This window comes from Ochotona curzoniae, unplaced genomic scaffold, assembly GCF_017591425.1.
Source record: "Ochotona curzoniae isolate NIBS_2020 unplaced genomic scaffold, NIBS_Ocur_1.0 contig_1014, whole genome shotgun sequence".
Classification (NCBI taxonomy): domain Eukaryota; kingdom Metazoa; phylum Chordata; class Mammalia; order Lagomorpha; family Ochotonidae; genus Ochotona; species Ochotona curzoniae.
In genome coordinates, this window is record NW_024464920.1 from 50,810,153 (window position 1) to 50,826,054 (window position 15,902).

The following is a 15,902-nucleotide window of genomic DNA, read 5'->3' on the forward strand; positions in this document are numbered from 1 at the left end:
TATGGCCTGGGAAAGCAGTGGAGAATGGCCTGAGTCCTTGGGACCCTGTTCTCATGTGGGAGATCTGGAAGGAGCTCCTGGCTCCTGACTTTGGATCAGCTCAGCTATGGTTGTTACAGACATCTGGAGAATGAGCCAGCAAACATATCTTTCTGTCTCTCCTTCTCTCTATAAATCTGTGTCTCCAATAGAAGTAAATTAAAAAACAACAAAAGTATAAAGTGAGGGATGTACGGCACAGAGAGAGGCTGCTGGGGACCCTGCACCTCACACTGCAGTCCCTGGGTCTGAGTCTCTGCTACACTCCCAACTCCAGCTTCCCGTTCACATGCGCCCAACGAGGCACCAGGTACAAGCAGCTGGGTCCCTGCCACTTGTGCAGGAATCCCCGATGGCTCTGGTCTTCCGCCTGGCCCATCCCTAGATACTGTGGGCATTCTGGATGAAAATGGCAGAGGAGCTGGCTGCGTGTATGTGTGCCTGTCTGAGCAAACAGCAAGTGGTGGAGCCGGCTTCTCTCCCTGCTGAGTATCTTCAGACCATGCTGCTTCTTTCTGCCCAAAGCACATCTCTCTATGGAATCAAAGTTGAGAAATTCAACAGGACCTGCTGCTAAGATTCTAAACTGCCCTCAGTACATCTTGGAACCATACTGTGCATCACTAGTGACATGGTATGGAAGCCTGTCGGTATGTCACAGAACAGTTTCTAAAGTCACTGTGGGGGTGACTCCAGGAGCGTCACAACGAAGAGGGGAAGAGTTCATGTTTCTATCTGCCAACGTTCTTGCAGACCCACCAAGGGCTGCCATCAGCTCAGGGACCACCTCAGCTGGCCACAGCAAACCAAGGTCAGCAAGGGCAAGCGAAGCAGGCAGTTCAGCCCAACACACGAGAACAGTGACCGGAGAGAGGGGTCCAGACATGCACACGACAAACAGACCCTGACTGTGGCTGCACCACAGGGGCCAGGGGTGCAAGGAGCATCAAAGAATCTGGAATTCCCAGAGTTAAGGACTCAGAATGTGAAGGGACTCAGTGAGCTGGCAGAGACTGCTGAGGAAGAACAGCTTGGCACGAAACAGAGACACGGAAGGGAGCCCTGGGCCACTCTGGCAACTAGGGAGAGGTCTGACCTAAGCACAGTCAGAGGCGATGGTGTGAATTCTGTAAAACTCAACTGCAGAAAAGGAAACAAAACTTTAAAACTATTTAGGATAGCTCAACAGAAAAGCCCAGGGCTTGTCTGAATCTAGCATTAGGAGGGAAACCTTGTGGAAACAGAATTGGGGGCTCTTAGAACACCAGCACCAAGACGTGAAAAATAGAGGTCAAGATTTATAAAAAAGAATGTGCAATTAATCACAGGAGAGAAGGAGAAGAGGGGTCCACATTTCCTTTCTTCAGATGTATTAACTTTTACTTGAAAGAGTTACAGAGAGAAGCGGAGACAGAGATTTTTCATCTGCTGAGTCACTGCCCAAATGGCCACAATGGCCAGAGTGGGCTGGGAGCTGCTTCTGGGTCTCCCACACGGCTTCCTGGATCCAAGGCCTTAGGCCGTCCTCTGCTGCTTTCACAGGCCGTTACCAAGCAGGGGGATCAGAAGGGGAGCAGCCAGGACTTGAACCGTGTATTGTCTGCTATGCCACAGCGCAGTCCTTAACATTTCTGAGAAGAACAGACGCTACACTTGATCTTAGCAAAAGGCCGAGAAGCGATGCCCTTACCATTTCTTTCATAATGTGTATCTTGGCATTTCTCTAAAAAATTTAGTTCTTATAGATTGTAATAAAAAATCAACATGAGAACACGTATAAACTTATCTTGTGCAGTTTTTTTCACATTACATATTCTCTATGAACTTCCCGAAGACCCCTTGTAAACAAACAATAACACGTGAAAAGTTAGTTGGTATCAACAGCAAGTTGCATGTGGATTAACTCAGATTGCAAAATAAGCACGTAAAATCTTTCCTGGCATTAAAAAAATGTATTAAAATAGAGAATGTAGAAAAAAAATCCAAGGTTCAGTAAGAACATTTATTCCATACAAAGTAAAAAAGAATAATTGCCCTAAATTATTATTATAATAAACCTAATCTACAAAATAAATTTGTTATTAGGAAATCCTATACAAGTTTTGTTTGTTTTTTAAGATTTATTTATTTTTATTTGAAAGGCTGATTTACAGAGAAGAGATAATATATTTTTAAAAACTATTTGAAAGGCAGCACTACAGAGAAAGAGAGAAGAGGCAGAGAGATCTTCCTTCCATCTGTTGGTCTCCTTCCTAAATGGCTGCAGCGGCTGGAGCTGGGCCAGTCTGAAGCCAGGAGCCAGGAGCTTCCTCCAGGTCTCCCCGAAGATGCAGCGACCCAAGTACTCGGGACACCTCTCATTACTTTCTCAGGGGAACCAGTAGGAACTGAATCAGAAGTGGAACAATCAGAACTTTAACCAATGCAGATGCAGGAGGCACGCCACAGGCAGAGGACTACTGTGCTATGCCACCAGGCCGGCCCTGGCATTTGTCCTCTAAGAACCCCGTTTAGGGACGAGAATGGTTAAGCTGCTTCCTTGAACACCTGAATCGCACACTGGCATTGTCAGTTCAGGCCCTAACTCCTCTGCTTCTTCGATGGCTTTCTACTAATGCGCCTGATAAGGCAGCAGGTGTTTTAAACACTCAGGCTCCTGCAATCCACCTGGGAATTCGGTTAGAGTTCCTGGCTCCTGGTTTCAACATGGTCCAGATTTAGCTGCTTATAGGTATTTGGGCAGTGTGACATCAGAGAACAAATCTCTGTCACCCTACTTTTAAATAAACAGCTAGAAGAGGTAGAAAATGCACAGTATGGATTTCTTATTTTTAAAAAACCTTCAGTTTAGGGCCTGGTGCAGTAGTCTAGTGGCTGAAGTCCTCGCTTTGCAATCACCGGGATCTCATATGGGCACCAGTTAGTGTGCAGGCTGCTCCACTTCTCCGCCAGCTCCCTGCCTGTGGCCTGGGGAAGCAGCAAAGGACGGCCCACAGCCTTGGGACCCTGTACATGCATAGGAAACCCGGGAGAAGCGCCTGGCTCCTGGATTTAGATCGGCTCGGCTCCGGCCATTGCAGCCATTTGCGGGAGTGAACCAGCGGAAGGAAGATCTTTCTGTCTCTTCTCTGTGTAAATCTATCTTTTCAAAAGAAAATAAATAAATCTTAAAACAAAACAAAACAAAACAAAGCAAAACAAACCAGTAACCCTCCGTTTAAAGCTGAACATTCTATAAACCACGTCAGTCCTTCCACAGAGAACACCTGCCAACACACACAAAGGTCACCGTGCGTTAGCATCAGCTTTCCAGAAGGGAAAGTCAGGGCTCTCACTTTTCGTCTTTCAGGCCCACCGAAGGCGACGTGCCGGGCCTCCTCCACCGTCTCGCACACGAGGCCGTTCCCACACACAAACTGGATCACTTTCTTCAGCTGAGGAAACTGGGTCTTTATGACATCAATCACCATTTTACAGCCTTTAATCTCTCTTAATCTCTCATTGATTGGCTTGATCTGAAAGATTATAGGTGACTTATCAGTTACATTAACAAATGCTTCTTCAACAACCACAATAACAACAAAACAAATGCTCCTTAAATTCTTAAAAAACAAACATGACAGTAAGACTCACAGTATACATTTAGAACAAAAGTTTGACAAAAACTTGGTGAACCCTAGCCTACCACAGGGTAGTTCTGGGATCACTGGCTTATTAACACTCCAAGCCGGGTAGGGGGTGGGGGCATTGGTCAAGCAGCTCAGAGATACTTGGGCAATGAGCCTGAGCCTCTCCCATCAGTTCCGTTTCTGATCCAGCTTCTTGCTAATGCACACCCGAGGAGGCCACAGATAATGGCCATCCCCTCTGGTTCCTGGGAAATGAATGTGTATAGTAGGTCTCTTTTTCGTTTTGCTTTTGAAATAAATAATTTTTAAAAACTCCATCCAAAGCCAGGAGACATAAGCTACAGACTAACTAGTTAGGACAGAACAGCACACGAGATGTGCTCTGTGGGGCTGGTGTTGTGGCATCATGGGTTAAGGTGCCGCCTGCAACACTGGCATCCTGTGTGTGTACCAGCTTGGCTGATCCACTTCCCATCCAGCTCCCTGCTGGCAGACCTGGGAAAGCCGTGCAAATGGCCCATGCCCCTGGTCCCATGGAAACCTGGAAGAAACTCCTGGCACTGGCCTGGTCCAGCCCTGGCCCATTTCGGCCATTTGGGGAGTGAACCAGCAGATGAAAAGATTCCTATCTTTCTCCAACTCTGCCTTTCAAATAAATAAAATAATCTTTAAAAAAAAAGTGCTCCTACTCTCAAAATCATAGAACCCAGTAGAAACAAAATGCCCACTGGATATGTGCCACGAGAGAACCACAGCACTGAAGAGCTTAGGAACCACCTCCCGCGCAATGACCCAGCGAGCCCTCATGCTCTCACACCCAGCTTAGGCGGCTCTACATACTTACGAGAAAAGTCTCTGAAGTGAAGCCACTGGGACCCCCAGGTGTAGGTACTGGGACACTTCAAAAGTTCGTGGGAAATGATATTTCTTACTTTGGGAAAAAATTTTTGAAATCCCTGCAGTTTTCCTCATAATACGTATTTCCCTTGCCCTTTTTGAGGTCCCTTGGATACTTGGGAACACGTATACATATGTGAGTGTACAGAAGCAATCTAAGGAATCCACTCTGAAAAAACGGACGTGCAAGGGGGCGGGTAGAAATGTTCCCTTTATATTTGACACACATCTGTGTGAGACTTGCAATTTTTTAAAAAAATGTATTTGAAAGGCAGAGTGACAGAAGAACAAAGAATGAACTTATCTTTCACGTGCTGCTTCACTCCCCAGATTGCCACAGCAGTCGAGTCTGGGCCAGGCAGAAGCCGGCCTCAGGAACTCCGGCCTGCTCTCCCGCCCTGAGCTACCTTTGGCTGTCTTCTCAAGTGAATTAGCAGGAACTGGATGTGAACAGAGCAAACAGGATTTGAACCTGACCTCAGATATGGGATGCCAGATTCACAGGTAGCAGCGTAACAATGCCCATCCCAGTTCAAGACTTTTTAAAAACTAAGTTTGGCTTGAGAAAAATCTCAGACGAGGACTAAATGAGGATTTTAAGAGAAAAGTCAATCAGGTTTGGGAAGTTATAGCGGGCAGAAGGTGTAAGCCCAAGTTTGGGAGCCCAGGAGACAGGTCTGGCCATAGCAGCTGCATTACTGCACCCTCCTGGCAGGGGCCATGCCAGGGCCTTGACAGACACCGACTCCCACAATGACCCAGGGACAACGGGATCCCTGCCCTCCAGGGCAACAGGGACTGAAGCTCAGGCAAGTGAATAACCAATCTGTAAGAGCAGGGAGCCCACGCTGCCCACTGCACACTGCCTGCCGGGAAGGGCTCAGCTCTTGGACCACACGACCACTTCCTCCCACCTATGCAAACTCCCCAAGGAGAGCACTCATGATGTCATCGGGGTCAGTCTCTGGCCGTGGCAAGGAGTCTCAGTGCACGCTGCAGGTCCCCAAGGCAGCCTGTACCCTCCAGAGCTAGCACACGGCACTCCATACAACCATCCCAGACTACAACGGCCTGATGCAGGACTGGTCAGTATCACAGTGGAGCAAGGTGACACATACGCTATGCTCTGAATTCTGATCTCAGGACCTGTGCTGTGATGGCAACAGTAACACAGACTGCAGGACACGGCTGCCAAGCTCAGGACCAGCAGGATGAAACAGCTGTGATTGTACAACACCTCCAGCATACGGAATGAGTTTAACGACCGTGCCTCCACCTAAGTCAGTTTCTACACACACTAAAAACCCAAACAGAAGAGCGTTTCCCCAGAATCCCCTGCTGCTGGCGGGCAGAGCAAGCGCTGCTACAGCAATGGCCTCATGGCCACCAAGCGCGGGCAGGGAGGCTGGACGAGAGGAAAGGACATGCAGCCGCTCGGCATCTTCCTTCCTGGCCATCACACCAACACCAGTCATTCAAATGGGCCAGTGGCTTGTCCCTGTCAAATGCCAAACACGACAAACGCTTACATCAAGGTAATCCAGAGCAAGGAACGTTTCGGGCTCAGCTCGTTCCTCTTTCAGAAATCGAATACAATCTTTTGCTACCTTCTCAGAGGTGACAACAATGGCCACCATGTACCGGCCAAAAAGCTTAGTAACAGCAAGCTGGTACTTCTTATGAATAGGATGACACAGGTCGAGCAGTCTTCCAAACTGGGCAAGTTTTAAAAAAGGAAAGAAAAATAAATGTGTTCATTAGGAATATATGTAATATATGTTTTTTCAAGAACAAAGTATCACAAAAACAAATTTTAGAAAACTATACATAATGTAGTTTCATAAGTCTCATATAAATGCATCTACATGTCATTATGAAATGTTCAGACAGATATTATCACACTTCACTAGAGACTAGTGAAGAAGGCTTAGTTTTACCCAAATATGAAGAATGTTATAAGCCATCAATAATTCACTCATCATCTGTGACAGGCAACTATTCAAATGCCTTTTCGCACAGAACTGAGGTTATCTCCATGGAGCAACAGCTGATGGGATGTGTACTTCCTGTCCCATGTACTTCCCATCACCATGTACTTCCTGTTTCATACACTTCCTATCACATGTACTTCCTGTCCCATGTACTTCCTGTTTCATACACTTCCTATCACATGTACTTCCTCTCCCATGTACTTCCTGTTTCATACACTTCCTATCACATGTACTTCCTGTCCCATACACTTCCCATCACCATGTACTTCCTGTCCCATGCACTTCCTAGCACCTAAGGGCACAGATGACAGTGAAGGGGCAAGTTCACCTAACCTGCTGGAAGAACATGCTGGGTGTGCATTTAATGCCCCAGACCAAGGACCTTTCACACTGTGGGAAAACAAACCCCATTCTAAGAGGGCTTTAAATGGCCTCTCCATTTAGTGAGGGACCTTCACAGCCATCAGGAGAGGTTCTGGTTCATGTTCTCGAGTCATCAGTATTCTAAGCTAACTCTCTAGAAGGAAACGGAGTTTGTTTCTTGCTTGGCTAAGGGGTCCCAGGGGCAATCCTAGGTGTTAGCTTGTTGTCTTGGAATCAAGAATAGTCAATGTTATACTTAGAAATATTTTTTCAGGGATTCAGGTGTGATGGCTCAACTGGCTAATCCTCCCACTGCAAGCACAAGCACCCCATACAGATGCCAGTTCACATCCTGGCTGCTCCACTTCTCATTCAGCTCCCTGCTGGGGGCCTGGAAAAGCCGTGGATGATAGTCCAAAGCCTTGGGACTCCATACCCACATGGGAGTCCTGGAAAGCTCTGGATTGGCACAGCTCTGCATGTTGTGGCCCACTGGGGGAGTAAACCAGCATATAGAAGATCTATCTGTCTTTCCTTCTCTCTGAAAATCTGTCTTTAAAAAAAAAGTTTTTAAAAAATGTTTTTGCAGTCCTAGACTACCACGTTTCTGAAGTTTATGCTATTAGGGTAGCTGCCTGTTAAAACACATTGTTCATACTAGCGCAGTCATTTTTGTGAGGAGCGGAGGGGAAGAAGACTCTATGAATCAGCCTAACTCCTTCCATCACCAACATTTTGAAACCAGGATTTAGGGCCAGAAAGCAAAAGAATGCTAAAAGGAGATGAAGATGGGTAGCCAGACAGGTAGGTGAAAAGCCATGAGAGCATGTCCCACTCTGCTGTGCTTTCCGCCAGGCAGCGGTCTGCAGTGTGCGATGCTGAAGCCATCAACATGGGGGCTGTGCAGCATTTGCTGAAGAGAGCCAGATGTCTGGGTTCTGCCACCAAGGTGACACGGTGGGGAGGCTGGCGCCATGGCTCAGGTGACAGCCTCCTGGTCTGGCGAATGAAACACACTAGCAATATTGGGTGCACAGTCTACAGAATAAAAATATGCCAATTAAGTCTGCTGGAAATACACTCTTTTAGAAACTGACGCCATTTTAGTACACAAGATCTAGGATTACGTGTCTGGAGGACTAGACTACTCCCAGCACTTTCACCCTTTGGGGAACTGACTCTAGAACTTTCTGAATGCTGTGCTCACATCAGTGGTTCTCTCCAACTATTACTTATTCATAGACACACTGGAAATTGTTTCCATCCTAATTATCTACTATTACGAAAACATAAAAATTGTCAAATAAAACAAAAGGCTTCTGAAGTAGTTCTGCTAATAATACAAATATTTCTAATCCTAAATGAGAAGACATTCCTTTTCGCCCAACAGAAAAGCTTAGCTTAACGATTCATGCTAATTACCACGGAATCTGGGTAGAGCCTCTTAAGGTGTTCCAGAACTTCCGCTCTCCTCCGCTGACGCTTCCCCTCGTGGTTATCGATCCCAGCGTCCTGCAATTCCTCTCTGATGAGGTTCAGTTCTTCATTCACTTCGGACATCCTGGACTTGGTTTTTGCGATGTCATCAGACAGAGTTTCTTCCTGTTGTTTTTTATCTTCCAGGCAGTTACTACACAACGGTGACAAAGTTATACAGCAAGAAGAACCAGAACTTAGGAATTACAACATGCAAATATTCTTGCCCAGCTTTGCAGAGCAATTGGATAATGTTCAACCAATCTTTACAGTAACAAAACAACAAACCCAACCCTAAACCTGGGCCAGGGAATTCAGGTCCCTGTTGGCCAACTCCAACATGCATATTTCTGGACACGCAAACAGCACAGAGAACTAAAACCAGATCGTCACGAGCTTGATTACAAGACGCTGCACGAGGAGGGTCCTTGGAGTGGACACTTTGTAAGCCTTCATGACATACACTCACGATTTGTATCATAAAACATCAATGTCAACACCAAAACAAAGCTTGTCTCACTGCTTTTATATATTTCTATTTTCAAAAGTTAAAGATTTTAAGTATGTAGTTAGGTACAATCTCTAACACTGAAACGTGAGGGAAGACGAAGAGTACACAGCAGAGTGGGGCGCTCATCTGAGGAAGAGGAACGCACGGGGATCTGAGAGCGAGAACATGGCAGCGAGCTGTAGACTGCTGGCCGACTGCTGCCGACTGCTGCCGACTGCTCCTACTCACCTGCATGCCTTTGTGTACTCCTCCAACTTCTCCACTCGTTTTTTATGATCTTCTATTTGTTCTTTTATTTGTTTTAGATTCCCCTAAGATAGGAAATGAAACTCATGATCAATTATAGCAATTTCAAACCACAAAAGACCATGCTTAGAATTTACTAAATATCAAGTGCAATTTTTAAATAGAAGGAATTTAATTACATGAAAATATTTTGAAATTTTAAAAAGGATTATCCATTTGAAAAGTAAAGCATTACAGAGAAGAGACAAGAGTTGATCCAGGCACCAGGAAGTCGGCAGGGGTCTCCCACACGGATGGCAGGGACCATCCGCTGCCTGCTCAGGACTCATTAGCAGGCAGCTGAGTGAGAAGTGGAGCAGCAGGGATCCTAAAGAAAATTCTGATTTTGAAGAGCCCCGGTCTAGTATCAAACCTGCAGTCCCACGGATGAGGCTCCGACTGCTGCCTCCACCGTGCACTGGATCTCCGATGTGCAACAATCTTCCCTTGGTAACTTCACACACCAAGGGAATCACTCTCCTCTATATCGCTCTTTTCTCCCTCAAACAAGCACTTATCTACTAGCTACCATGTCACAGAGTAGAGATAAAATAATGACTAAGATAGTTCCTACCCTCAAAGTAGGGTGGCTGAGTATTACCACATGACAAGAATCTACAGGGTAACCCACAGGCTCACATCAGGGAGTGTCTTCACACAGTTCTGGCTCTATCCGCCAGATCATTAAACCCAAACACTGTAGTAATCTTTTTTTAATCATGTAAGGGCTTCGATTGAACTTCCTGTGTGACAGATAGCCACGGAGGACTGTGAAGCAGCAACCTGCTAAAGCGGACTAGTGGACGCATCATGCTGGCTGCCGGGCCAGGACTACCATCCAGGCCAGGAGATGGAATCAGAGGGACTCAGGCTATTGTTGTAAATGCTGGGAAAGATGGTGACCTGGACCAGGGAGAGAGCAGTAGAAACGGAGAAGTACCTGGATTTCTAGCTTATTCTGATACAGAGTCAACAAGATTTCCTGAAATAATCAGGGAGCCTCCTGTGTTTTTAACTTGAGGAACTGATTAAGACTGGCCTGCTGCACCTCAGACGCAAATGCAGAGGCTGAAGCAGCAACAGGCAGACAACGACCAAAAAAAAAAAAAAAAGGCAGCATGAAAATGTGGGCACAACACACACCCTACACGACTGCCTTTAAACCAGTGGACAGAGAACTGGCTGTTGTTCCTTTTGTCTCTGCAAATCATTCCAACAAAAATAAAGAAGTCTTTAAGAAATATTGTTAAATGTAGCATAACAGCTGTCTAGCCCATTTCTTTTAATTCAAGACAGGGAGGGAGATTACACATCCAAGAGACAAAGTGAGCTCCCATCCAGCCCTTTGCTCAACAAGCGCCTGCAACACCCAGGCCTGAGCTAGGCTGAAGCCAGGATCCAGAACTCATTCCAGGACTGCCTCAGCTGTGGAGGCTACTCAGCTGCTAAGGCCATCACCCACTGCCCTCAGCAGCTGCCCTAGCAGAAACCTGGCACGGGGAGCTGTGACCTGACCCAGAAGCTGGCATGGGGAACTGTGCCATGACTCAGAACCTGGCATGGGGAGCTATGACCTGACCCAGAAGCTGGCATGGGGAGCTGTGACCTGACCCAGAAAGAAACCTGGCATCAGGAGCTGTGACCTTACCCAGAAGCTGGCATCAGGAGCTGTGACCTGACCCAGAAAGAAACCTGGCATCAGGAGCTGTGACCTGACCCAGAACCTGGCATGGGGAGCTGTGCCATGACCCAGAGGCCCTTCTGGAGACGCAGGCATCTCTGGCATGTTAACTGGTAGACCAGATACCTGCCCCGAGTCTTACAAATGAGCACAAAGCCTAAAGGGCACACACTAAAAGCTGGGTATACCGTCACACTCACTCTGTTCTGCTCCATACATCTATCTTCAAAGACATGTCAAATGCAGAAGACATCTCAAGTCGTACTGATGGATCAAAGCCCAGAGGAGCAGAGTGATTTAGCTATTGCTGACAGCACACACTGTAAGTTGAAAAGACTGGCTGCTTGGAGCCCACGCGGAGGCAGGCCACCCAAGTCACCCCCACGCTCATCCACTCAGGACACATCACCTCCATCAGGACACTTACTTTCTCTGTACCCTGCTCCTCAGCCTACTGGATTAACACTACACCTCTCACGGAACAGATGCAAAAACAAATTTGCACGAAGGAAGGTACTGTCAATACATCTTAACCTTAAACAACACCTAAACAATACTGAGCAGCACAAACTAAAACATTTAGACTGCTCACATGTGATACACATTTATATAACAAAAGTTAACAGAAAAAGCTAATCCAGTTTGACATTGCCGCACACCCGAAGGTACCTGAACCTCCCCGTGCCGCCTCTTCTCGAACGCCAGCCGCTCCTCCTCCGCCCGCTGCGCCCACTGCAGTTTCTCCAGCTGCTGAGTCATTATAGCTACTTTCTTCCTTACTTGTTCCTTAAGTTCCTTATAATGCTCCAGCTACAGAAACAGCATCAAAACACTGCTAACGCTGGTACTAGCATGCGAATAATTTTATTAAAAGTTTCATATGAATTATATCATAGCTGACTTTAGGTTAAACAATGGAAATACAAAAACATTTATATTTAAAACAAAACTGTTGAAATAGAGCAGTAAGGTATTCTAAATTAATGCTATAATTAGATCTTAGAATATCTTACAAAAGAAAGGATAACACGGAGAAAATAGTGTATTTTTATTTAGTTATTTTGGTGTATAAAGTTACTATAAAATTAACGGAATATATAAAAATCAGTTCAGAAAATTAAGTCAATGGAACAGCTTTGGCTATCTATACTGATGACCCATCATATGTACCAAGCTGGAAACTGACTTGTCACTACCCAGCTTAAGCCACTGCACACCATCAGCTTCTCTGCCTGCTCAGAGCGACACAGCCGACTGGTTTAATCTCACGTCATGAAAGACAAGCGCCTCGAAACGGGAATGGATTACAAAGACAACGCGTGATGCTCCTGGAGCGTTACCACGCAGAAATGCTGTACCACCGCCATTTCACAAAGGAAGATAGCTCAGTCCAAATCTGGATTCTGAGCACAGATCAAAAATTTAAAGTCTCACAATTCATATTCTGAGACTAATCTCTTGATAAGCGGGATCATGCTTTACACTGTTCTAACTAAAGGGAAAGCTGATTCTGAAGCAAAGCCTCTCCTGTACGTCGCCGTTCTCACCTGACTGGCTTCCAGTTCAATGTCTCGCCCTTTGCGTAAGATTTCCTCCTCAATCTGTTTCTCGAAGCTTCTCCAGGCGCCATCCAAGTCCGCCAGCTGTGCCTCCAGGGCGCGTATGTCGTCCTCCTGCTTGGAACGCTGCTTCTCGCTGTCCTTGATGCACTTCCTGGCCATGTCCAGCTTCTGGAGGTGGTGAGAAGTGTTCTCTTTGGCTTTGATGTATTGAGGCCTCTTCTGATTCAGAAGTGCTTCAAGAGCTCTAACAAGCAAAAACAAAGAGCGAGCGTTCAAGGCGGGGAAGTGGGCACGCTGCGGGCTGCCTTTCTAGTTTTTCTGTGTATCTAAAGTTGTTCCAAAGTGAAAGCTCAGTTGTGTTTTCTCTAATAACCTGCATAAAGCCAAACCGCCAATGCCGTAAGAACTCACTTTAACTCTTTTTCTGTTTGCTGTAGTTGTCTGGTCAGTGCTCCGTGCTCCTTTTTCTTGGCTTTGACCATGTCCTCGTGACGAGAGAGGGACTCTTTGGTGGCGCTCAGATCCCTACTCACGTGTTCTAACTCGACGGTCAGAAAGTGCGCCTTCCTCTCGTTGTGGTACAGCCGAGAGAGCTGCAGCTGCGTCTTATTTAATCTCAGTTCTTCAAGGAGACTTTGGTAGCGCTCCGCCTGCAAAAGCCAGCACAGCTCACTAGCACTGAAAAGGATTTTATTCAAGATGACCACAAGTTTATCTATCCTACCAGCAACAGAGCTCTAATCCATTCTTACATCACTGAGTATTTTTACCAAAAATAGCATTACTGGCTGAGAGTTTGGGGATGTACATCTATACACTAGTAAACCAATATGTTATTTTATATTTATGATGTTGATATGCTGGTACAATGAAGTAGCATTGCTAACCTAACCCTGTTTCTGTTTTGACCTGAGTTTGGCCAGCCCACTAACATTCTGACCCGTTTCCTTCTCTGCAAGATGAAGAGCGCGGCCTGACTCAATGCTTAGCAACTTTAACCTTGGGCATATCAGGCAACATTCCTGCTACACCAAGTATTTCCTACCGACAGGGAAGAACTTCCCTAATTCCTGTACTATCAATAAAGACGTAAAGCAATGGGCTGCCTCAAGAGGACCGATACTGACCAACGCAGTGTTCCAAGGACATTACAAGGAAAGGTTAAGAAATCCGTCCACACGGAATCCTTAAGTCCTACTGATTGTCTCGTAACAGCTGCAAGCCGAAGCTGGCCAGGCTGAAGCCAGGAGCCGGGGCTCAGCTGGGTCTCCCAGGCAGGTGTTCCGGGCCTAAGCACATGCACCACCTCCCAGTGCTTCCCCAGGCACAGCAGCAGGGAGCTGGACTTGGAGCAGAGCAGCCAGGGTTTGAACTGACCCTCCGACATGGGATGCCAGTGCTGTAAGCAACAACAGCCAGGTCCCCCACAACATTGGCCCCTGGAGTATTTTATAAACTACTTCAATACAGTGACAACTACAGCCTTCCCGGCTGCAAAGCTAAGGAGACAGGAACACACCTAGGACTCTGCAGACAAGAGGAACTTCACCAGCAAGGGAGACATTCTTTATTTACATCTACTTGCTGCTGACCCTGTGTCAGGCTCTGTTTTACGAGCTGGCAATGTGGAAGAGAACAAGGCAGACCATCCCTGTTGCTGATAAAGTAGGAATCTGCCTAATGGGGCAGGGCAAGGGTCAGAAAAAAAATGAACAAATACCAAGATAATTTCACACAGAAATGTGTGTTAAAGTAAAGTAGAATAATATGACAGCACGAGGATGCTAATTTAGGCTGAGGTTGTGGACACAAACGCCTGCCAGAGGCTTAAACAAAAATCAGGACTGTGCATGCCCCGAGCTGAGACCAGAAGCAAAGCTCACCCTCCCGAGTCAAAAAAGTTGACAACAAGTTGTCATTAAAACTAAACGGTGGCCGAGATGTCCAGGAAACAGAGACCCCTTTATGAATCCTGTGCTAGACGGCAAACAGCAGGCAGCAGGACAATTCTGGAATGAAGGAATATGAGGAAGTGATATCATCATGTTAGAAGTCTTGGGATGAGTATGAGTGTTTGGCAAAGGAACCCAGGCGCCCTCTCCAAAAGGACCTATTTTGCTATGATGTAAATGTTGAGTCATGCATATTTTCGTGTTAATTTTTTAAAAAAATAAACTTTGTGATATTAAGAAAACAAAAAGTAAACAAACAAACCCCCCCCCCCAAAAGCCCTTGCGCAGGTCCAGCCATGAAAATCTAGGCACCATTTTCTAGACAGAATTATTAAAGCCCTAGGACAGCAGAGAGCTCAGCGTGCTCAGTGCACAGAGGAAGTTAGACTGGGTAAGGTTGGTAAAGTGACTCCAGGGCAATCAGAAGCATTGCATTGGGAACAACGGGCTCTCTCAAAGCACCTACCACACCACACTCCACTAGGACATTCGCCATAGAGTATGGCCTTGGCCTTGCAGGAGCCCCCAAGCCCTTAGTGCGAGTTCCTGCAGGTGTGCTGACACTGCACTGAGGACACGAGAGCCTGAGCTGAAGCCTGGTTCAACAAGGAAGCAGTCACAGGAATCCACGACCTCCCCGAGCCAGACGTTGAGCAGAATTATGAAAAATGCACACTGCTTTACTCCTCTGATTAATTTGGTATGGAAAATGATTATTTTTCTTTTAAAAAATCTTTCTGAGAGTCAGCTTTCATCTGCCAGTTTACTCCTCAAGTGCCTACAATGGCTGTAACCACAGACATGCGCTGCAGACACAACTAGGTGCTCCAAACTGGCCGAGAGGAACCTGGCTGCTGGAGAAACATCTGCAGGAAGCCGTAGTAGCCGCCTGGAGCTGGACCCAGGTGTTGGGATTTGGGATAAGGGTGTCTTAAAAGCTGGGATAAATGCTCATTTCTGGATAATGCAGTTATTTTTCATTGCAATGTTGCTTATGTTGATTCTAATGAATTTAATCACCATTTCATATGGATCATTAAATTGTTTTTAAAACCTTAAGTTTTCATTGCAACCCCAATAACTACTGCTGTAAGTCACATGAGCACCCCCATTTTCGAAGCAGTGAGAGGGTCAGGATGTCACAGTGGAGCATCTCTGGCAGGTCCTAAACACCCTTCTGGCTTGTTTTCAGTTGGGGAGACCTGCCATTTTCTCATAGTTAACTATGCCCGCCCATTTGGGAAGAAAACTATAAAAGTGGAAGAGAGATGAGAAATGTCACCTTTTTTGAAGATCGATTTTATTTTTACTTCAAAGGCAGTTACAGAGAGAAGGTGAGACAGAAAGATGTTTCATCTGTGGTTCATTCCCCAAATGCTCACAATGGTCGGAGCGGAGCTGAACAGAAGCCAGGAGCCAGGAGCTTCCTCTGGGTCTCCCATGTGGGTGCAGGGTTCCAAGTGCTTGTACTATCCCCTGCTGCTTTCTCAGGCCCTAAGCAGGGAGCTGGATCCAG

General features: G+C 46.3%; 1 protein-coding gene across 2 annotated transcripts in view; it reads right to left on the bottom strand.

Annotated features, from left to right (window-relative positions):
- Positions 1–15,902, bottom strand: part of SMC1B (structural maintenance of chromosomes 1B) — a 44,980-nt gene that overhangs the window by 22,389 nt on the left and 6,689 nt on the right. For both annotated transcript variants that reach the window (XM_040991556.1, XM_040991555.1), the window contains exons 5-11: positions 12,846–13,084; positions 12,420–12,678; positions 11,542–11,682; positions 9,135–9,217; positions 8,342–8,549; positions 6,095–6,280; positions 3,375–3,554 (exon numbers count right to left, since the gene is read on the bottom strand). In XM_040991556.1, the coding sequence (XP_040847490.1) occupies positions 3,375–3,554; positions 6,095–6,280; positions 8,342–8,549; positions 9,135–9,217; positions 11,542–11,682; positions 12,420–12,678; positions 12,846–13,084 (1,296 nt within the window). The remainder of the gene's footprint in view (positions 1–3,374; positions 3,555–6,094; positions 6,281–8,341; positions 8,550–9,134; positions 9,218–11,541; positions 11,683–12,419; positions 12,679–12,845; positions 13,085–15,902) is intronic.